The sequence below is a fragment of the Hibiscus syriacus genome, unplaced genomic scaffold (genome assembly GCF_006381635.1).
Source record: "Hibiscus syriacus cultivar Baekdansim isolate YM2019G1 unplaced genomic scaffold, ASM638163v2 tig00113124_pilon, whole genome shotgun sequence".
Classification (NCBI taxonomy): domain Eukaryota; kingdom Viridiplantae; phylum Streptophyta; class Magnoliopsida; order Malvales; family Malvaceae; genus Hibiscus; species Hibiscus syriacus.
In genome coordinates this window covers 4,243,928-4,266,828 of record NW_024063444.1, presented here as the reverse complement: position 1 = coordinate 4,266,828, position 22,901 = coordinate 4,243,928, and the positions used below count along the sequence as shown (strand labels likewise).

The 22,901-nt window shown below is 33.0% G+C and overlaps 2 protein-coding genes and 1 pseudogene across 2 annotated transcripts; all 3 read right to left on the bottom strand.

Moving 5' to 3' along the window:
- Window positions 1-5,452: 5,452 nt before the first annotated feature.
- On the bottom strand, window positions 5,453-8,585 carry LOC120185829 (transcription factor MYBS3-like). The gene is made up of 3 exons (XM_039189936.1): window positions 8,112-8,585; window positions 6,122-6,333; window positions 5,453-6,044 (listed from the first exon to the last, which is right to left on the bottom strand). Exons 1-3 carry the CDS (start codon window positions 8,431-8,433, stop codon window positions 5,505-5,507), a joined length of 1,074 nt encoding a protein of 357 aa, XP_039045867.1. The 5' UTR covers window positions 8,434-8,585; the 3' UTR covers window positions 5,453-5,504.
- A 1,957-nt stretch (window positions 8,586-10,542) lies between these two features.
- Window positions 10,543-22,383, bottom strand: LOC120185855 (annotated as a pseudogene).
- LOC120185856 (NADP-dependent malic enzyme-like) lies at window positions 10,579-11,240 on the bottom strand. The gene is made up of 4 exons (XM_039189957.1): window positions 11,136-11,240; window positions 10,959-11,049; window positions 10,757-10,885; window positions 10,579-10,667 (listed from the first exon to the last, which is right to left on the bottom strand). Exons 1-4 carry the CDS (start codon window positions 11,238-11,240, stop codon window positions 10,579-10,581), a joined length of 414 nt encoding a protein of 137 aa, XP_039045888.1.
- Window positions 22,384-22,901: the final 518 nt, after the last annotated feature.

Sequence of the window (22,901 nt, the reverse complement as noted above, 5' to 3'; positions counted from 1 at the left end):
ATTTGAGACTATATTGATTCTTAATTCTAGTATTTTTTTTAATTATTTTGATAATGAGAATTATAAAATTCGTACTATATGACATAATCTAAAAAATATTATATTATTAAAATGACAAAAATACTAATTATTAAAATGATAAAAATGTTACATTATATATTTTTTTGTTTTTAAAATTATATCTCAGTATCACTTTATTATCTAAAGAATATTCTTTTTAACATTTTTATTTTCATAAAAAATACATTTAAATTTAAACTTCCATTTAACGAATATCAAACTCGTTAATATTAATTTAATAGAATTTATTTTTAAAAATAATTACATGAATCAATTATGCTTGTTTATCTAAAATGCGCTTCTCTTGTTCCCCTTTACCTTCGGCATTTCCTTTTCCAAGTGGCTATTCTTTTTCTTTACTTTCATTGATTGCTGTATGACTGTTTTTTTTAATGGGTTTTCATTTGTGTATTGTCTTGCTTCCATTTACATATTGTTTTTCATGCGCCGCTATTAATGTACTAAATCACTAGTTGGCATTGATGTCCATACCCCCCAACTTCACTCTCACCCTTTGAGCTAATAAGCCCTACGAATGCACACGGTCAATCGTCCCTATAAAAATTTAAAATTATCATATATTTTTTTTAAAAAAATATGTATTTCTTTTTAAAAATATGTTTCGTCCCTTAGAATTTTAGTTTACCCCCTAAAATTTTTGTTCATCCCCTTTAAGTTTAAGTCCACCCCTAATATAAAATTATGCGTCTGTCTCTGGCTCCACCAATCAATACCCTACTGGCTCCACCAATCAATACCCTAATCATATATATATATATATATATGCATTTGAACGAAGGTGACAACCAATGAAACAACAATTGTTGATCAGTATTTAAATGAAAAATAAAATAGATTATCATGAGAAATAAGGAGGAGGGGCGATCCTGAGTGGTTCATCCTTTTTTAGTCTCGATTAATAGAGTATTTATAGTGATTTTTAATGTGAATGTTAGTCGTATGATAATGAATCAAGATGATTATTTGTAAGTTGATCATATTAGAAAGATTTGATAGTTAGACCTTGAATTTTATCATGGTGTGTCATTTGGACCTTTCAGGGGTCTTATCTTAATATTGTATGTGCATTATAGTTGACTTGTGGATTTATGCTCGAGAGACACAAACTTTTAGGGGCTTCAATAAGCAGAGAGATCTATATGAAAACCCATTATCAATGAAGTGTTAAAAGATTTAATACGATGAATACCAATAGATTCATGAATGATATTTTTGAAAATATACCAATAAGTGAAAGCAAGGAAATAAAATAAACTTTTATCATTAGAAATTTGGGAGAGGGATGAGTTTTAACAAATGTAAACTCTGATTAGAGATAAAGTTACGAGGTTGGTTTAAATTGTAATAAAAATATAAAATCATAAATTCACATATGAGAAAGTTATATTTGGACATTTTAAAATGAAGTGAGGATGAATATATAATTAAAATATATAAATAAAATATGCTTTTAAGGTCTAAAGATTTCTAGACGTATCAACAATACCAATGAGTATAAAAAAAATTTTAAGATCTCTAAATTAAGAAAGGATCATAAGGTCTAAACTACTAAAAGATAAAATAAAATAAAACCATGATCATGTTAGTGATTATTAGAAGCACGATGTTGCAAGCTAGAAAGGCAAGATTTTGATAACAACCATCATCACTATGAGAGCCTTTATTTTTGCCAATGGATCATGCTAACGAGCATCATTAGGATGTCTTTTAAAAGTAGCATACTATTATAAAATAATTCACATCGAAGCCACTCATTAACAATTTTTTTTTATAAACTCATTAACTTTTATTTTAATTATCCGGATTTCAAGGCTTTGTTTTGATTAATCCGAATCGACCTAGGTCAAACACTTAGTTTTGATGCGTGACTCTTCCAACGGAGATTTTATGCATACACAATAACTCGAACTATAAATCTACTTAAATGATATCAAGTTATTAACCACTTGAAGCAACTCGTTGGTTTAATTATTGTTATTTTTTATCAAAGGTGTAATAATTATTAATGGATTCAAATAATGATACATAGGGGTAGATTTAAAAATAAAATAATCTACTAAAAGAGGGGCCGTGTTGTATTCTCCTACCAATTATATTAATTAAGAATCCTTTAGGGTTAGGGTTTAGAGAGTCTAACTTTGAATTTAATGATGACATGCGTTTAATTAAGAGATCTATGCTTAGATTAAGTCAAGATTATATGCTTTCATTCTTTTAATTTTTAAAATATTTTCATGCACGCGCATAAGCATGGTAACTATTACACGTGTACAATTGTAAACTAAATTGGAGTAAACAAAACCGTATTAACTGCTTTTTTTAAAGTGTACAAATCAATCATTAAATTATAGAATAAGATCATACAAAAAGGATAAGTAAAAACTCAATCAAACAATTAAAAAAATAATAAATACAAAAAAAATTATCAATTTTGAATCAGTCTATGATCATCGATAAATTGATTTCATCATAACACGATCATAATTTATCTTTAATGATTACAAACGTTTATAAATAAAAGAGAATCAAAATGAAAATTCAAAATAAAAATAAGATAATAAGATAATCAAATATATTATTTTATTTTTGTTTGTCATTTAATTGTTATTTTTTCAAAATCTTAATGTTACATTTTATTTTGTTTATATTACTCACCATTAAAAAATTAATGTTGATGCTGATGTGACATCTTTAAATTATCTTTCACTTCTCACTTAATTAATTTTTTATAATTTTTTTAACAAGATGGAGAAAATTAAAACCGAAACTTAGCCCTCTTGAAATAGGGTCATGGTTGTTTTGTGTGAATAATTGAGTGTTTAATAAAATTTCTTAATGTTTTCTATTCAAAATTCGATGTATTTATTAGATAGTTTATTAAACGTAATAAAGAAAACAATTTACAAGCAAATTTATTTATTTATGCTTACTCTTACAATTCAACTTTTTTCGATACATATTATTAAAGACCTAGTTTTTATGTTCGTCCTAAGTCACTAAAATCTCATAATATATCGAATCGAGTAGGTTTATCAAAATATAATTTGATAAAGCCATAGTTATTATTCCAAAAGGCAGACTTTTATTCTATCCTTTTGCCTTTATATACCAAACGACAAAAAAGCCCATATGATCGGAATTATTGGTACAATATAAATTCATAAAGTGACAAAAATAAATGAAAAATTAAAGAGATAAACTTTCAAACAGAATGTTCTCTGTATATGTATAATTATATAAATCATAAAATTATCTACAAGAATCTTGTCAATTTTTTAAAAATAATTAACATGTGTATTTAATATTTATACTTACTTAAGGGGAATGCATGTATTTATGGTTTAAATTTAATACTAATTACACATTCAATTTAATTAAAAAAGTGAAGCATGAATATAAATGTGTACTAATATTTATTTTTATCTCCAAAAATCAATATTTTTATCAAAAAATGTAAACTCTATTGGGCCAAAAAAACCATTCTAAGTTTCAGTTGTAAGTCCATACTAAAGACATGGATAGACTAATGATGAAATTAAACATTATATAAGCTAAGTGTTAAATATAAACTTTTTATATAAAGTTATGGATATAAGATAAAATGATATCGTAAATTTATACAATTTCTTCAAGTATAATTAGGATGTCATAATATTCTATCTATTGGGATCACACTTGTAAGATTTTTGGTTACATTAGTAGAGTTAATGATCAAATTAGTAGAATAACGATCAATGACCAAAAAAAATATTACTTAAAAATTTTAACTGATAAAATCTGTTTGTTCGAACGTTGAATTTAAAATAATGAAAAATTAGTTGATATTTTCTTAAAACAAAGTTGAGTTTCTTATACCCTTAAACTAATATAAAATAAATTGGATAAATTTTACATGTTAATATAATTAGCTATTTTAATTAAGGGTAAACTCACCATATATCATTGAACTTTAGTCGTTCTATTGTTTATACTATTGAACTTTCAATTTTTCCAATTTTAGCACTGAATTTTGATTTTTGTTTCAACTATACCACTGGACCGTTAGATCGTTAACTGTCAGATCAAAACAATGTCATTTTGGTGAGCTGTCTATATCAGTAGTTGTCATCCACATCATCATTTTGTTAACGATTTAATGATTCAGTGGTACAATTGAAACAAAAATTAAAATTCGGTGCTATAATTGGCAAAATTAAAAGTTTAACTAAAGTTTGGTAGTATCTGATATAGTTTGTTGTAGCCCATAGCATCCTTGAGTTCATGGGATAATGAATAAGTAGCATTTTTGTGGATTCGTTTGTTTATTTTTATTATGTCTTATACAAGCCTTCATCAATTTGCTCTCGCAGCCAGCAGAATATATAAATGAGTTGACCAAGTAATTACAGAATGATAAATGATTTCTTTTAATTTATCAAAAATTAAGTTAAGATCGATCTAATGTTAATAAATGAAATTCAGAACAAATATCGGATGAAGTTAATTTTGAAAAACAGAAAATATTTATAGAAAATATTAAATACTTAAATTCAAATATCAAAGAAAGGATAGGACTTTAATTTAACTAATACTTAAAGTAATAATGAGGGCTAAATTCCTCTCTTACTTATAATCAGTTACATATAACTATATAAATATATGAGTTAGAATATGTTCACAACGTGTAAAAACTTTTTAATTTTATATTTCTAGAATAGCTGGATAGGTGAAACTAGATGACTGAGACGAATAGTGTAAAATGAAATAATAATTTTACAAAATGAAAGAAAAAATAATAATTTTAACATTCTATTTTTACTTATTTAACGATATTGAAAAAGTACAAAATTAAAATGGAGTATGTGGTGAATCACTTGAGATTATTTTATTAGGTAAATCGCCTTTGTCTTGACTTACAATTACATCCATCATTTATAGCTTTTAACCTGAAGGACTCAAAAGTCAGCATGTTAGAAATAGATACGCCGTCATAACTTCAGTATTTCTATGTAATTAGTCTCCTAGCTTATGTCACATTATCTACATATCTATTAATCAAAAAACAATATATATATATACATATCTAAGTTTTTTTTGTTTAGTTAACTGTATCTTTTTATTTCATTTAATTATCATTTGAAGATACATAATTAATTATTTTTTATGGTACGATATTATTGATCTGAAATTAAAGTTTTTGCAAGATGAGTATCAAGTAAATCTGGTTCAATTTATATCGTCAGAAGCTGTAAAATCTCAAAATTAAAAGTCCGGCAGAGCGGAAATAGAAACTGATCTTACCCTATATTATATGGTAAGGACCTGGAAATTTCATACCGCAACAAATAGCACAAATAAAGTAAACATTGCAAATGTTTTTTTTATAAAAAAAATAACCTAAACAAGATGTAGCTGTACCACCTTCCCTCCCTGCATTTCCGAGTTCAGAGTAAGACCGCTTCAATGGCACTGGTCTTACCATTGCTCAAATCCCTCCCACCAGGTTGAGCATTGGCATGAAATGCTGATTGTCGCGATGGTTCTCCAAGTAGTTTCAAGGATAGTGGTGAAGGCTCTCTGTGGCCATTCTCGGCCCCTCCGATACTAAGCCGAGACATACCGACTACTTCGTCTACGTTGACAGGTTCTTTGGGAAGCAATGGGATCGGCTTCAGTACCTGATGTTGAGATGCTTCTATGCCCTTATCTTCATTTGGTGGGGCTGGATTCGGTGGCCAGAAGGGGTAAGGAACGGGTACGTAAGGTGGAAAGAAACCATGGACCATAGGTGTGATTCCGCTTGATCTCATCATGGTTTCTTCAGTTTCTTTAACTCCTCCTTGTGCTGCTGCATCTTCTCCATGCTCGAATTCCGAGTTGAGAGAGAGGTTTAATGAAGGTATTGAATTCGCATTGTCGGCTTCTTCTACCTGTGAAGAAGGCGGCAAAACGTGCTCTTCGGGCACAGTGAGTGTATCCGTATCCTGCAAAACAATAAAAAATGAGTTGTCTTGCCAGTGCTAGCAAATGCTAAAACGCAACATAAAGAGGCAAGAGAAACCATGTCATCCGGAACCATGTCGAAAAGGCTTGAACGTCTCTTCCTTCGGCTAAAATTACTCTGACGGATGAAATACTTCTGGGCATGACTTGCTACCTGAGTAGGTGTCCTTGACACCACAAAATTCCGAGCTATCCCCCGCCAGTCCCCTTTCCCTAATTTATGGAGGCCAACTAGAAAGAGCCGATGTTCCTCTTCGGTCCATGGGGTACCTGTGAAGCAACCAAATTTTAACTGCATTTCTCCAAATATCATGGAAAAATCAATAATTTTCTGTCACCATATATTTCCATTCCACCAGTTAAACCGATCATCCATCCCTGATCTCCGTCCTCTCCTCTATCATGGATAACTTAAAGTTGCATGAAACAAAGGGTAAGCTAACCATTGATATTTGTTGTTGGAAACAAGATCGACTCGTCGGCCGGTGACGGTTCATTCCTTCAGATTTGGCGAAAGCCATGGCCAATGAAAATACGATCGTTGACCGATATTTTTCTGTGATAGAGATGGAAGCATAAGTGGGAAGATGGGGGTTGAGAAGGAGAAGCAAGTAATCACAATCCCCATCTTCCCTTATGCTTCCATCCCTATCATAGAAGGATACCGACTAATAACTGTGACTCTCTGTCTAAGTCAAAATAGGTAAACCGGTAATGGATCAAGAGTCAAATTTGTTCCATCAACAATGTACAAATATAGAGAATGCATTGTTGCTTGGAAAACCAATCCTTGCTTTGGCGGAACTCACAAAAGTTGCAATCACATCAAAGTTTGCTAAAAAATTAGAGCCGCTCCTAGTTCACAGGCACATCATTTCCCAAAACAATGAAGCAAAACACTTTGGAAGCCCCAACCTTCCAATCTTATACTATATAAAGAAACCTATACCTAGACCACTCAAATAACTCTTCCCACGAGCTAAGAATCAACTGATGCAACACATTGAGGCAAAAAAAGTAGTGTACCTTCCAGCAATTAACAAGAAAAAAATACAATAATTATCACTCTAAATATCAAAATCTCCTTAGCAGTAAGGAATAAAAACCGTATAAAAGACGGCCAAATAAAATTGAAATTGAATTCAAGTTCTCGTCCAGAATCCTCACACGTGTCATGCAAATAAATAAACCACTTAAGCCAGCCGAAAATTTTGATTTTGCCCAAGGTTGATGTTATGTATTTGTCCTTGAATATGAGTGGACGATAATGACACAAGTTTCTACAATAAAGCACAAACCACGTATTTACTTTTCACCAAGAACGAGGGTAGCTCGGATTACTCAATAAAATACAATAATTTTTTAGAGAAAATTAAAACTTGAAAGCTCCATTCACGGTTCAGGTATGGCGAAGTGAGAGAGAGATTATTCTATCACGACAAAGCAGCTAATTATCCTTACTCATCTGGTCCCCGAAAATTCCCATATATAGAGAGAGAGAGAAAGAGCTAAACTAGAGGAGGCAGGCTATTTTAAAAACCAAGTGTGACTACATAATATAATCTTAAAAAACACACACAAGATCATTTCTACACGCTACTGATCTCCCGTAATTTCTAAAACCCTATATCAGAAATAATAAAGGTTGGTACTCGAACTTTCTTAGCCAAAATATTTTACTGAAAATGAAGAAATTGATGTATTATACGAAATTTGCCTAAAAGAGGAAGCTCTTACTTAAGTAACAAAGTATAAAACTAATGAAAAAAAGGAAATTTTATAATGAAAGTAATTACGTTTAATTAACAGGAAGGATTAAATAAGCATTTTCTACATTTACTTCAAAACGAAGATAAGAAAACGAAATCTACAAAATCCCAAAAAGAAATAAAATAGTTGATTGACCATTAATATGCTGTCAACACTGTTTCTCATGAGAAAAATGTTATGAAAAATTTGTAAAAATCAACCTTAAATTAAAGTTAAATCCTCGAGCTAAAAAATAGTAAATAAACAACGCAAAAAAGGCGGCGTTCTGAACTAATCACCTTTCTTTCTATCTCCGCGACGATTGGTTGAGAAGTGTGCAGCGGGGTCATCAGAGAGATAGCCGTCGGGATCGTGGTTGTGGTCACGAACGTGATCGGATAGAGGAGAGTCATGATTAGGCGAAACGGCGGCTGATGACGAGCTATGGTAGTGCGCCGACGACAAATTTCCCATACTCGCACTCTTTTTTATTATCGAGCCATCCGTCAGGCGGACGCCGAATAGCTTCACTCCTCCACCGCTAATTCCGCCATCACCGCGCGTGGGACACGTGCGTGAGTTGTGGCCGTTGTTGCTGCAATGCGAGCATCGCCGAGTCATGACTCGACGAGCCAAAACCAAAGAAAAATACTAATCTGGTGTTATTTATTTATCTATTCGTCAAAAAATGACGGAAAATAGATCAATAAACACAATAAATTTAGAGAGAAGAGAAACTGAGAGACGAGTGCTTGGAAATGATAGGAAAGAAAGTAAAGAGGGCGGATTATAAAATGGGATAAAGGAGAAAAAGGGTCTTTTGGGTATTTCGTAAGCCAGTTCAGACTCGGAGGATTATCATATCTCAGTGGATCGTTCATTAGGATAGACTAAATTACGGAGTTACCCTCGTATGAAAAATAACGTCCTGCTCTCATAAATGTGAATACTTTATTCTGTGTGCGTTAGATACGTCTATTCATATCAATTATATTTCAACACAAGACAATTTTTAAACTATGTTCAAATGTTTTTTTTTATCACTCAACATTTAAAAGTTATGAATTTATTAAATTATTGTAAAATTAAATATGATATATATATATATATATATATATATATATTATTTCAAAAATTAATGTAATTGTAATAAATAAAAATAAAATAGAAAATGTAAAAGATATTCAACATTAAGTGATAAAGTGGATTCTTATCTACTTAATATTTTTCACACTTTTCATTACGAAAATTTTAATGGATAATTTAATGATTTATCAAAATATGCCCTTTAATTAAAAAAATGTAATCGGCTTTTGTTACGAATATTCAACATAAAACGATAATAAAATCACAAAATATAAAAATATAGAGTTATAGGAAAAATTAAAAAAAAATCACAAGCAGAATTCTTTTAATAAAAGTAAAAAAGAATAAAATATTTACAACATCTAAAATCGTCTTACCTTTTATCCCATTTTCTAACGAATAATCCATATCTTTATTGATAATATCAATTAAATTTGAAATATTAAAAATAAGTCATCGTGATTTAGAACACACAATAAATTATCAAATTCAATTATCGAGTGAATGATCTTAATTGTAAATGTAGAGTTCTCTCATAGATACACCTTACCCTTTTAGTTTAATTTTATTCGTCGTAATTAATCTTATCTTTTAAAAAGAAATTGAAACCCCATTTAAATGGGAGACCATATCCAATGAATTTTTGAAAAACGGGGCAAAAAAGAACCTTATCAAAGGACAAAACATTAAAGCCAAATGTGTAGGGACACCCTTTGCGTTTGCTAAAAGAATACGGCATATGTATTCCTCCTTTAAATACCAAAGAATGAAACAAGCTTTGTGGACTCTATCTGCAAAACAGACAAAGTCTTGCTTCTCTTTTTTAAAACACAAATTGGCCTTAGAAATAGGACATTATGGCCCCCGGACAAACCTATCATACATTATATCTTATTATATTTTAATAACTGTTTTACAAGCTTATTTTTAATATGACCAGACTTATAATTTGTTTTATGAGTTTGGGATTAGATTGAATAATAATAATAAATAGAACTGTATTATGGATACTTTTATCCTCTTCTAAAAGGAAAATGGCGTTGAGTGTGAAAAGGTGAGATCACTGCTTTCTTCTTCTGTTTTCTTTTCTAAATAAAAGTTGAGTTTCTCTTTTTAGAATTATAATTATGATCAACGCATAGGACATAACTATTAAAATTAATTATTGCAATGCACAAATATATTCAAATTTAAATTTAGATAAGATTTGCACTGGATTGACCTTAGTGATAAAAAAATGTTCCAACAGTTATCTTTATAAGTTGATTTTGTGTTATCAATTGGCTAACTGAAATTATGAACATAAACAATTTGATTCCTTTTGGTTTTTGCAATTAAAGTTGAAAAAGCAGGAGAGAAGGGAAAATAACCCCATCATTGACACTTCTGCAAGTTCATATTCCATGTAATGTGAAACACTTCCAAAGTCCATATCTACCTTTTATCAAATGCTCTATATATTTGCTTCATTTGATCTTAACTACAACCACCACCTTACAGGATGAACAAAACTTCAAGAATGGCGAAACCAAAAAATAAATATAAAATACAACACTTCAAGGACTGGTTAAAGTGGGTTCTTTTCGGGGTTATATATATATATATATATATATATATATATATATATATATATATATATATAATGAGGTAAAAGCAGACGCCTTCTCGTGCTCACCATCTTCACCCGTAACTTTGGTAGGCAGGATTGTACATGCAGTTCTCGGCATACTTCACGAGATCGTGGGGCCAAGGCGTGCGAGTAGCCAAACCTATCAAACAATGGGGTGATGATATTTCCGATTAGATAACATGGGAGTTGCATGTCGTATCATATTAATCGACGACGAATGAATTTTACCGAGTTGGTATGCTTTAGCTGCAACATTGGCTGCAATATGGGCTGAAATCTTTCTGATATCTCTGAATGGTGGGTAGATGAGTCCCTTGTCGAAGTTTTCCTGTGTAACCTGTGCAGCCAAAGCCTCTGCTGCGCAAAGAAAACAAAGAAAAGGTTAGGCTCCATAGCATTTGAAACTCGTAAACGTTAAATGTTAACTTACAGGCTGCCAGAAGCATATCATCGTGAACACGGATCGCACCGGACAGTATTAGACCCAGACCGAGTCCAGGGAAGATGTATGCATTATTTGCCTGCAGAACAGAAATATAACAAACTCAAATTAGCCCTCAATGCAAGACAGAGCCAAATATGGAGGTAATATCGCTCTAGATACTACCTGGCCAGGCACAAAAACTCTTCCGTTGTATTCTACAGGATCAAACGGGCTTCCACTGGCGAAAATGGCTCGACCCTGAAGGCGAACAAACAAGGGAAGAACCATTTAGTGTCACACCGTTAACGGTCATATTTCAGAAAGGCTGAAAGAATAAAAAACAAAAGCTGCCTGAATGATTTACCTGACTCCATGTATAAGCCTATTCAGCAGTACATTCAGATTGCGAAGTTGGATTAGAAAGAGAATATAATACGTTTCTGCAAGCTCACATAAACAACGGATCAGTTTAGCTCGAACATATAACTTATTTATTAAGCAAATTTATATCGACAGATACGGTACTTCATTCAAGGCACCCATAGCCTCAACCACTTCTTTTCTTCTGTAGTAAATGTCCTTCCTACTCCTGATGTTCCTACTCTTGATGTCGCAAAATCTTCTCGCGAGCCTCTTTGCGGGACATATTTGTCTGCATGTGTAATCCGGCATTATTTCCAACGGCTTCATGGCATGTGCAACCAAATTCAAAGTCAGGTAACCAAAAAAAAAAACAGAGAATGGAATCGAGGACTTTCAACAAGTTGCAACAGCAACTCTCCTCTCCAGCACCAAGGAATAAGAACCTATGATCGGCCAAGGTTCCACCAACAACTTTTTGTGCATCAAGAAGCCCTGCAAGGACCAGGTAATTTACCCAAATCATAAATGAAATGTTTATGCTTACGTGGTTCAATAAAACTAAGCTTAAATGCTAACCTGAATGTCATCATTGAAAACAAGAAGAGTAGTGCTATATTTAGCAAGCAAGTCAAATGCAATGTGGTTTTCAAAATCTTCAAACTGCAAAAAATGGTTCAAGATTCAGAAAACAATTAAACTTAACATATAGGCAAACACATAAGTCATGTAATACGGCCAATATTTCATAGATGTCTTTGCTCGAGTCAACTTGCCAGAATGAGAACTTTCTCCCCATAGGTCTGCTTGACTGCAGACATGAATTCGTGCATAAGTTCAGCATATTCCTGGAGTCGAAAGAAGCAAAAATCTCTTTAGTATAATTATTTTTATTAACCCGATGGCGATAACAAAAATGAAGCAAGTGTAGTTTAAGCTTGTGTACCTGCCCAGTAGCTCTTCTTTGCCTAAGCCCAATATAAAACTTGTCATTCAACAATTCCTCGTTGTTTGTACCCACATCGATGGTTACAGGCAAGCACTGCAAACAGTAAGTTATAGCTCATTACAAGGCTCGTCCGAAGTCATAACCTAATAATGGAAGCAATATGCAAGGAACTGCCATCACTTCTTAATAATAAAGCAAAGGGTAGTGATTACGCATCGTTACAGATACTTACAGCCGTGTATAAAGAAAGCTTCCCTATAGGTATTCCCATTCCCTGAGAATACAAATTCCAATTAACAAGTAAACAATACGTGAGAAAGGAAAGAGAGAAAGAAGCATTTATCGATGGATGTCTTCTAGTATTTATACCTGACAGCCAAGATCACCTAGACCCAAAATCCTTTCCCCATCAGTGACAACGATGACTTGAATATTCCTCTGGGGCCAATTTCTCAGAACTTCACGAATCTTCCCCCTACAAAAGATACATATCAGAGTAATATACCGGGAAAGAAGGTGGAAATCAAGAAAGCCATCTATAATCCGAGGAACCAGTTCTCGTTTGACAATCTTGCTTTTCTTTCAAACTGATAAAAAGACCCTGAGGACGCCTGAAGATGCTCTCATATTTCTGGCAATCTTCACCAACAGTTGGAGTATAGACAACCGGCAGCAACTCCTCAACATTGTTGATGAGAAGTTTGTAAAACAGCCATTCATTTAACTCCTGAAAGCAAGAGTAAAATCGATATCAATTCAAAAGTGTTAAAGTCTTTCATGGAAATTGATTAAAGAGCAGCATTGGTTTGAAATCAATAAACATGCAGTGACAACTCCATCCAAAACCAAACGACTCTATTAATATAGTGCATGGTTACCTGCAAATCCATCATGGCCATGTACTTCTGCAGAGGAACTTGATACTGGGAGATGCTATGCATCGTTTTCTTCACCTGGTGAATAATAGTAAAATGGTTCATTAAAATATCGCACGGTTAAGGAAAACAAACAAAATTCATCATGAATGATTCAAATGAAGGTAAAACAGATGTACAATCCGGGTAGATAACCTGAAGATCCTGGGAAATAACTGTTGGAAGAAGAAGACCGCACAAGTAATAAGCATCTCTTTCTTTATCATTGAAGGCAAGTCCTTTGTTATGGTGAGTATCTCACAACAACGCATACCTGCTGCAGAGGACAAAGAAGAGCTAAGACTTCGAAAGAATACGAAAGCTAATTCATATTCGATTTCGATATTACACTAGTTCATTAAAAACATACCATTCGATCTAACATCATCAGAATTCTAATAATATCTAAGAACAAATACAACCACTAATCAAGAAATGGAAGACCAGAATTGATATTCATATTCGGTTTCGATATTAGACTAGTTCATTAAACATACCATTCGACCTAGTATCATCAGAATTCTAATAATCTCTAAAAACAGATAGAACCACTAAACAACAAATGGAAGACCAGAATTGATAAATTATTGTTGGCCAGTTGACCACAACATTAAGATCCATCATTCAAACAGAGTCCACAACAAAGACATCGAAATAAAATAAGACCCGGCACTTAGGCAAAGACAATGATACTAGATCTGAGGGGCATAAATTAAACTCAGAAAAGAGAACACATGAAAAATACAAAGAACTGTTGTGAAAGGGAAAGTGATAGAATCCTACCTGGCGACAGAGAGAGACCAAGGGGTGACAAGTTGATCATCGGTGGCAGCCTCATCGTATGAGACCTCAGGGTCTTCGCCAGCAACGGTAGAAATGGGGTCCACGTCAGCAACGGAAGAAGTGCCATCATCTTTTATTTCTTTCAATGGGTTGTCGTTCTCAATCAAAACGTTGCTGTTTCGGTCCCTGTTGGGGCCTAAAGCCTTCACTTTGACTGAAGCTGGTGGCGTCTTCTTCAACTTGTAAGAGAAAGGGCTGGACGACCCAGAAATGCCAGTGTTGTTCTGTTTCCAAAAAAAAAAAATCAGTAACAAAATTGAAAACAAAACAGATTCTTTCTTTAAATAATTTATGTAAATATGAGATATTTATATAGGAAAAAAAGGAAAACTTTTGTTGTGTATCTAAATGTAAAAGAGTTACGACAAAAAAGACCCTGAACTACAAAGAACAAAAACAAAGGTAAAAATCATGTGGTTTTCAAACTAGAGATTTAAATTCTAGGAAGTGGGTATCGGAGAAACATCCAAAAAGAACAAATTACCAGAAAACAGCTTCTGTGCAGGGAGATTATTGTGATAGAAAAATGTGGAGAGACAAGAGAATTCAACTTTAAGTTTCTGGGAAACTTTGAATCTTTCTCTCAAAAGAAAGGAAAGGAAGAGCGATGGGTGGAGATTTGAGGATGCGTTATATAAAGCTATTCCCTTCCCCCTTTGACTTGTTTTCTCGCTGGTTTCATGTGTGACAGAAAGAGAAAGGAAAGAAGCAGACAAAGGTAATACTATAAAAACGTCTCCGGTGTTTTTTCCCCTCTTCTGCAGACATTTTTCCTGGCTGCAAATGACAAATGGGTAGCTGCATTTGGGCATTTATTACGAAAGTGCCACCATCGTCACCATTAATACGAGCCCAACCTCTTCTGAGTGGACTGTAAATGAGTCAACTCGAGTTTTAGTATTATCTATCTCGATTATATTCTAAAATTTTAAAATTAAGTTTGAATCAGTTAAAAAATATTTTGAGTTTAAAATTTTTGAGTTTGACTCAAACTTGAAATAGAAAATGAAACTCAACTTAAAGTTTGTGAGCTTAGAATGTTCAACTCGAGTTCGATTTAAAATCAAAAATTAAAATTTGACTCAAACTCAAATTTTAAATATATGAAAATATTATATTATATTTTAAAAATATATATATTAACATTTTTCGTGGTTGTCTTTCTGTTGAGCCTTTAATTGGGCTTCGACTTGAAATAATAGGTTAGAGTTGATCATTTTAAAACGAATTTAGGTGAGTCGGACACCATCTTACATAGTCTGCGTTTTACCAGAAACGTGTTGAGTTCTGGAGTCGGTTACGGTCAATGAAGGATTAATACCCTTGAACCGCCCTTTCGATACCAATTAATTTAACGATTGTCTTTAATTGCAAAAATTAAAAATAAATAAATTAAAATTACCCGATTTGAATTGTTTACCTTTGATCGATTGGAAGTATCTCTTTAAAAAAATGTCAAGAAAAGTGTTAGATAAAAAGGTAACGAAAATAACTAAAATTAAAAACAAAACAAACGAAATAAAAAATGAAATAGAGAAAGAAAGGAAAATAAAATAATAAAGAAAATAAAAGAAATAAAAAACAAATAATAATAATAATAATAATATATAGAATAAATAAAAACAAGAATAAAATAAAAAATAGAGAAATAAAATAAATATAAAGAAAATAAAAAAATAAAGAAAAAGAGAGAAGAAATAAATAAAAAGAAATAAAATAATAGAAATATGCATATAATAAAATGTATAAATAAAACATAATAAATAAATAACATAAAATAAAATAAAATAAAATAAATAAAGTAAAAAAAAAGATAAAATAAATATAAAAGGTAAAAAGGATGAAGATAATAAAAATAAAACATAATATATATATATATATATATATATATATATATATATATGTATAATAAAAATAATATGACTAATTCGAAATAAATATTAAAATTAAGGGTCAATTCAAAAAAAAATCGGAATGAAATTAAATTTTAGGGGCAGAATACATGTATGGTAAATACGGGGGACTAAAACTGAAATTACCCCATTTTAGCTTGAAAACACGGGAATAAAGGGGCCAAAACGACATAGTTTCAATCCCAATATAAAACCCCCACAATACCCCCAAAACACTCATTCTTCCTCATTTTTCAAATCTCCTCTCTCTAAACTGATATCTCTCTCGTCTCTCTTTAGAGAGAGCTCCACCGATGGGAAACTGGCCTCGGGCCGTCGTCGACGACGCGGTGGTCGAAAAAACTGCAACCCACCAAAACGTTCACCTATTCACCCTTAACCTGAATCTGGTCCCCGATTGCTCATAATCGAGCCCAAACTGCGTAGATCTAGGCTAAAAGGTCTCGATGTTTACCCTTTCTCGGCATCTTCTCGGCTTCCGATCGGGGCTCCTTGTGCTGATTCCTTTCGATGTTTCATATGGTTGGGTATTTGGTATTTGTTTATGTGGTATTTTTGGGTTTTGCTTTTCTTCTTGTTGGTTTCGATGTTTATGTGGGCTCTCGGTTTTGTGTTGTTGGCTCCTGGTCGATGTTTTGTTTGGTTTTTCGAGTCTGTTATGTTTTTCGATGATGGTTGTGGACTCACTGTCTCTTGGCTTCGTGTTGATGGTTGTTCTAGTACCCCCGTTGTAGTGGCTTGGTGGGGGTATTTATACCCCACCAGTGGCATGTTGGTTCCGATTGTTAAGGTAACACTCGTCATTGACCGGGGACTTCGGGATGGGTCACTCCCGATTTCCCCGGTCGAAAATCTCGCATCTTTGTGACATGCCTTGACTGGCTCTCGGTCTCCCTGTATCCCTCCTTTACGGCACCTGACTGGGGATGTGTGACTAGGGTTTCCAAACCCTAAACCTTATTGGGCTAGATCAGGCCCAAACATGTTGGACCTATTGGACCATGCAACAAAATGAAAATGAAAATCAATTAAGTAATAATAATAATAAATAAATAAATAAAAAGGTAAATAAATTTTAAAAAATAAACTAAAAAATATATTTTTCAAAAAATCTATATAATATATATTTTTTAAAAATATTTTAAAATTATATATTATATATATTTTTAAAAATGTTTTCAAAATTATATAGTTTTCAAAAATATTTTTAAAACTATATATTATAAGTTTTCAAAATAATTTTAAAATTATATATGATTGATTTTCAAAAGTTTTTTTTAAAAACTATAATATATATATATATGTTTTCAAAATGCTTTATATATTATATATTTTCAAAATCTTTTAAAAACTATAATATATATATATATATATATATTGAAAAATGTTTAAAAACTATATATTATATTTATTTTTAAAAATGTTTTAAAAACTGTATATATAAATGTTTTCAAAATGTTTTCGAAACTATATATTATATATATTTTAAAAATGTTTTCAAAAACTATATAATATATAAATTTTCGAAAACCGTTTTCTGAAAATTATATATTATATTTTGTTAAAAACGTTTTCAAAAACTATATTACTATATATACATATATAATAAAATATATATATATATAAAACAAAAAAAAACTTCGGGCGAAAATGAATGTGTACAGCTGCCCCTCTTTGTCCTTTTTCGTGGAACGAAAAATATGAAAAAGATAAAAGGGCACAAATTTTCGCTCGGTGGAGCTGAAAATTGATTTGAATTAGGAATAACTCCCTGTTGAATTTGAGATACAGCTGACTCCCCCATCGCGAGGTCGAGTCCATCTTTTGGGTACGATATCATTCGTTGTGAAGTTGAAATCGTAGGATGGCTCCTTCGCTGTGAAGTTGAGCCATGGATTGGATATCATTCGTCGTGAAGTTGAAATCCAATATAAAGATAAATGTTGTTGGTGAGCATGATATCATTTGTCGCGAAGTCGAAATCATGGATTCTTTGCTGCAAAAGATGTCATCTTTGCTTCGTTCTCTTGGCTGAGTCTTCATCTTCAGTTCTTCAAGTCGCAGGTTTTTTCTCATCGTGATCTTTCTTCCAGAAATGTTGATCCCTCAAGAGAGGTGTTACTGATTCAACTTCATATGTGATGAATCGAGCAAGAAGTTGATGTTGATCCAACTCCTTCGGTGATGGATTTGAGTGAAAATAAAAATGTCGATCCACCTCCTTCTGTGATGGAATCGAACAAGATGTTGGTGTTGATCTATCTTCTTCTGCAAAAGATTATCATGTGCAGTAATAATTGTGTTGGAAGTAGCCGAAGGTATTGACCTGAAGGTTCTGAATCTTTATTGAGATCCACTTCTTTAAAAAATAAAGACGTGAATTGATTCTTTGCTGAAATCTTCTACTTCAACATGGAATTGTGTAATGAAACCTCTGCTAACTTTGGAATTCTTGTCAAATATTCAACATCTGGATGAAAATGAATAAGAAATCTGTTCTAAGAAAAGCTCTCTCGAGTGAGATAAAATTTCTTGTTTCAAGGGAAAATTGTCTCAAGCGAGACGAAATTTGTTTCATGGGAAACAATCTCAAAGGTTGGTGTTTTCAAGAGAAATTGTCTCAAGAGAGACAACATGTTTTAAGGGAAACAATCTCAAATGTGGGTGTTTCAAGGGAAACTGTCTCAAAACTCGTTTCAAGGGGAACTGATTCAAATATTTTATTTTTCAATGGAAATGTTTTCAAAGTTTATATTTCAAGAGAAATTGTCTCAAGGGAGACAAAATTTGTTTCAAGGGAAACTGATTCAAATATTTTGTGTTTCAAGGGAAACGTTTTCAAAGTTTATGTTTCAAGAGAAACTGTCTCAAGGGAGACAAAATTTGTTTCAAGGGAAACTATCTCAAGAGAGACAAAATTCATTTCAAGGGAAATGTTTTCAATGTTTATGTTTCAAGAGAAACTGTCTCAAGGGAGATAAAAAAAATTTTCAAGGGAAACTGTCTCTAGCGAGATAAAATATTTTGTTTCGAGGGAAACCATCTCAAGCGAGACAAAATCTTCTGTTTCGAGGAAAACTATCTCAAGCGAGATAAAATCTTTTATTTCGAGAGAAACTATCTCAAGCGAGATAAAATATTCTTTTAAAACAGACTTGAGTAAAATGAAATGCCTTCTTTCGAGTGAAAACGGTCTCAAGCGAGACAAATCTTGTTTTAAGAAAAACAATATTGAATGAAATAAATCTTCTTTCGAGTAAAACAGTCTCAAGTGAGACAAAGTCTGTTTTAAGAAAAGCAATCTCAAGTGAGATAAATCATCTGCATTAAATGAGACTGCCTCAAACGAGACAAAATTTATATTGGAAATTTTGAATCTGAAGATGATTGTTCCCTCTTGATGAGGATGTCTTGTTGTCTAGTGGATGTTTGATGTATGCCAAGATGAAATTTATTTGTTGTTTTATTGAATTTGTGCTTAAGAGAGGAAAACTCAAGGTCTTTATTACACATGATGATGAATGCGAAGATACAAATTTCATGCGTCATGTATGTATGTGTTGATGTATATGTTGATATGTGAGGGAATAGTTGAGTGAGCTGGGTATATTCTATCCCTGACTCAGTTTATCTTCATTTCTACCATGGTGTACTATTAAAAACCTCAACTTGAGACAATTTGTTTTACTTGCTCCAACAAATTTTACCCCAAAAATTTGGCTTCTCTTGCCCCAACTTCAATCTTGAGCTTCGGAGAGATATTCGTTGATTTTCTAGATATGTTTCCAGAGAACTTATCTTGTTTGAAAATGTTTTCCTTCTTCTTATTTTCAAAATTTTGAAAATTATCGAAAGGAATTTTTGAAAATGTTACTTCTTTCTAGGTTTCACAATTGAAGCAAATCATAAAACAGGAGTTCATTGGATATCAAAAGAATCAAATGCTCTTTTAATCTTTGATAGCTGTAAATCTTTGACAAATATCAAGATCAAAAAGTTGGTTTAGAGGTGGGTTATTTAAATTAAGGTTTGTTTCATCGATTCAGTTATTATGAAGATCATGGCATACCCCTCTTTCTTGATTTGGCATTTTGATCGGAGGCAAACAAAATGGCACAACTAGCATAATCAATGGCTAGACCTTTCAGAACACTTCTGTTTCAGTTCTTTGAAATCTTACATTTGTTCAAGCTTTGTAGACTTACCTAGTCAAGGGAGTGCAGGAATATCGGTCTAAAAATGAGATCCTCGAGTGCTCGTGTGAAATTGACTATAACAGGTGTTCCTTAACTCCCTTAGTACATTTTACCGAAACTCCTTATTTAAATTTACCATTGTCTGGCTAGCTGAATTCATAAAGCCGGGGCGTTCAACCAATTTCTCTAGAGGGATGGCTTAATATCATTGTATTATAATCACCTTTATCAGGCTAGCTAAATATTATCCATAAAGCAGGGCGTTTAACCAATTTCTCTAGAGGGACAACTCAAGCTTTATTGCATATTATAAACGCCTTTATTAGGCTAGCTGAATCTTATCCATAAAGTCGGAGCGTTTAGCCAATTGCTCTAGAGGAACAACTCAAGCTTTATTGTATATATATATAATATTATAATCTGGGTATACGGATTCAACTTCTTAAGTTTTTTCAAGAAGAACCTGTTATAGTCTAGGTGTTTGTTGAAGGTCACAAAATCTCATCGTTAGAGTTCAATTCCCAAGCAACTGACCTAAACTAGATTTACCTACTTGACCATTCCATTTGAGAAGATCATGATCATCATTGAACGTCATTAACAGAAGTAGAAACCAATTAGCTTTGCAATTTCAAGTACTAGATGCCTCATTTTATCTGCTCCTAATACATGTAAGAGAAGAGCATGTAGTCTGATGTATCTTTTAAATTAGGATCAAGGGGTCTTTGTTTTGCAGGGTTCAATCTTGTCATTTGTCAAAGATTTACAACTCAATTATTAAAAAGTTTTTAATTTAGGTGATATTCAAGGAATTCAAGATTAAAATTTGTTCATTTCCTTAGAATGAAGCATTTTATTTAAAATGTTTGAACGTCAAGTGACTTTTAAACATAAGAAACACAAAAGAAAAACAATTTCAAACAAGATGACATGCATGAGAATACAATAAAACTCCTGATGGATGCCCCAATCAACTCCCGATCGGATTACCCTATTATTGAAAACCCATGCCCTTGAATCGATCAGATCATGGCCTTGAAGATATAGGGTCTCTCTAGGTTTGGATTGAACTGCAGTCACAAGATTCTTCTCAACTAGAGTTGGGAGCAACTCTTAATATATCATTGGGATTGGATTGATGCGAGTCTTTTTATGGAAGACATTATGAGGTTTAATCCCCATATTAGTTAGATGCGATCCCCTTAGGCTGATCTCAGCTCTTTCCTAAATAATCGTATTGACCCTGCCTTCTTGGTGGTTAGGCAAAGGATTTTGAGTAACATCCCCTTTTTCGATTTTTCCTTTCTTTATGGTCATTTATATAATTTCTCCGGCCATTACTATGTCAGCAAAATTTACAGATGTGATTGCGACCAGGTGCCCGAAATAAGGAGCCTTTAGTGTCTGCACAAAAAACTTCCTGGTTTCCTTCTCATCCAAGGGTGAATGAACTTGCATAGTTAAATCCCTCCATTTCCGTGCATATTGTCTGAAACTCTCGTTATGCTTCTTTTACATGCTTTGTAGCATAACTCGATCGAGTCTCATCTCATTGATGTGTTTGTATTGTTCCAGAAATAACTTGGCCAAGTCATTCCAAGTCTTGAAATGGGATCGGCTTAGCTGATTATACCATCAGATGGCTGAGCTCGACAGACTCTCCCGGAAGCAATGGATTAGAAGTTGATCGTTTCCTCCATATACTGTCATCTTTCGGTAGAACATGGTAATGTGGGTGGATGGGCAGCTGTTTCCATCAAACTTCTCGAACTCCAGGGACTTGAATTTCGGAGGAAGAACCAAGTCTGGGACTAGACTGAGTTATGCGGCATCGACTCCATGGTAGTCATGGTATCCTTTAACTACCTTCAGTTGGTCCTCCAATCGCTTGATTTTTTCTTCCATCTTCTTTGCTTTGCCCCCTTCGTCCAAATCCGGTATATGGTAATAACTCAGATTGTTCTTAGCGTTAGATACAATAATTTGTATCTTTACAGCAAATGGGGTCTTTGCTTTTATAACGGATGAGTCCCCTTGAAGTTCAGGTAAGATTCTAGGTGCGATAACCACTTGTGGGGTAGGTGATATATTTACCCCTTCCGATGAACATGCCCCATGTACACTCGCTTGTTGTAGACCGGATAACTTGGTCATAATTTGATCGACCAAAGACTTTTGGCTTTTCATGATTGTATCCAGAGTACTCAGACTACTCTGGTTTATCTTATCTTCAAGTTCTTTCTGCAATTTTTCCATGTCTCATTGATTTTCTCGATTCTTGCTTCCATCTTCTTCTTTTTTAGGCGGGTGTTATGCGGATGGGGTGTGTCCAATGCTTGAGGTGGTGTATCCAGTATGTGTTCCTTTCGATGAGACAAGCTTCTGTTAGTTAATGTGAATGTAAAGAAAAATAACAAAATGCAAAATATGTCTAAATGCATGATGCATGAAATGTTCGAGGCATTGATCAAAAAATGTGTCTTTTGTTATAAATAATCCTCATTAGGGACAAAAATGTTACGTCTGAAGAGACAAAAAACATTTCGATGGTATAGATCCAAACAACCTCTAACAAGTTGATTCTTCTTCCTTCTTTTTTCTGTCACTGGTTGAATATCCTGTCGAATCGTTCCGGCTCCTTTGGCTAAACTATGCAAGTGACGAGTTTCTTGCCCCAAAAAAATATCTCGAATGACTGCATCTCCGGTTTTCACTCTCTGTTGAGCCCGTTCCTAATGAAAGTGCCACTGGAGCCCTCAATCGATTGGAGTTAT

Bases quoted from the DNA above. Each gene is read 5' to 3' on its own strand.
- LOC120185856 (XM_039189957.1), bottom strand. From the start codon at position 11,240: ATGGTTCTTCCCTTGTTTGTTCGCCTTCAGGGTCGAGCCATTTTCGCC. The intron at 10,886-10,958 runs GTAAGTTAACAT...TTCTTTGCGCAG, and splicing joins TGATATGCTTCTGGCAGCCT to CAGAGGCTTTGGCTGCACAG. The intron at 10,668-10,756 runs GTAAAATTCATT...ATTGTTTGATAG, and splicing joins AGCTAAAGCATACCAACTCG to GTTTGGCTACTCGCACGCCT.
- LOC120185829 (XM_039189936.1), bottom strand. From the start codon at position 8,433: ATGACTCGGCGATGCTCGCATTGCAGCAACAACGGCCACAACTCACGC. The intron at 6,334-8,111 runs GTGATTAGTTCA...GTTGCTTCACAG, and splicing joins TCGCGGAGATAGAAAGAAAG to GTACCCCATGGACCGAAGAG. The intron at 6,045-6,121 runs GTTTCTCTTGCC...ATTGTTTTGCAG, and splicing joins ACATGGTTCCGGATGACATG to GATACGGATACACTCACTGT.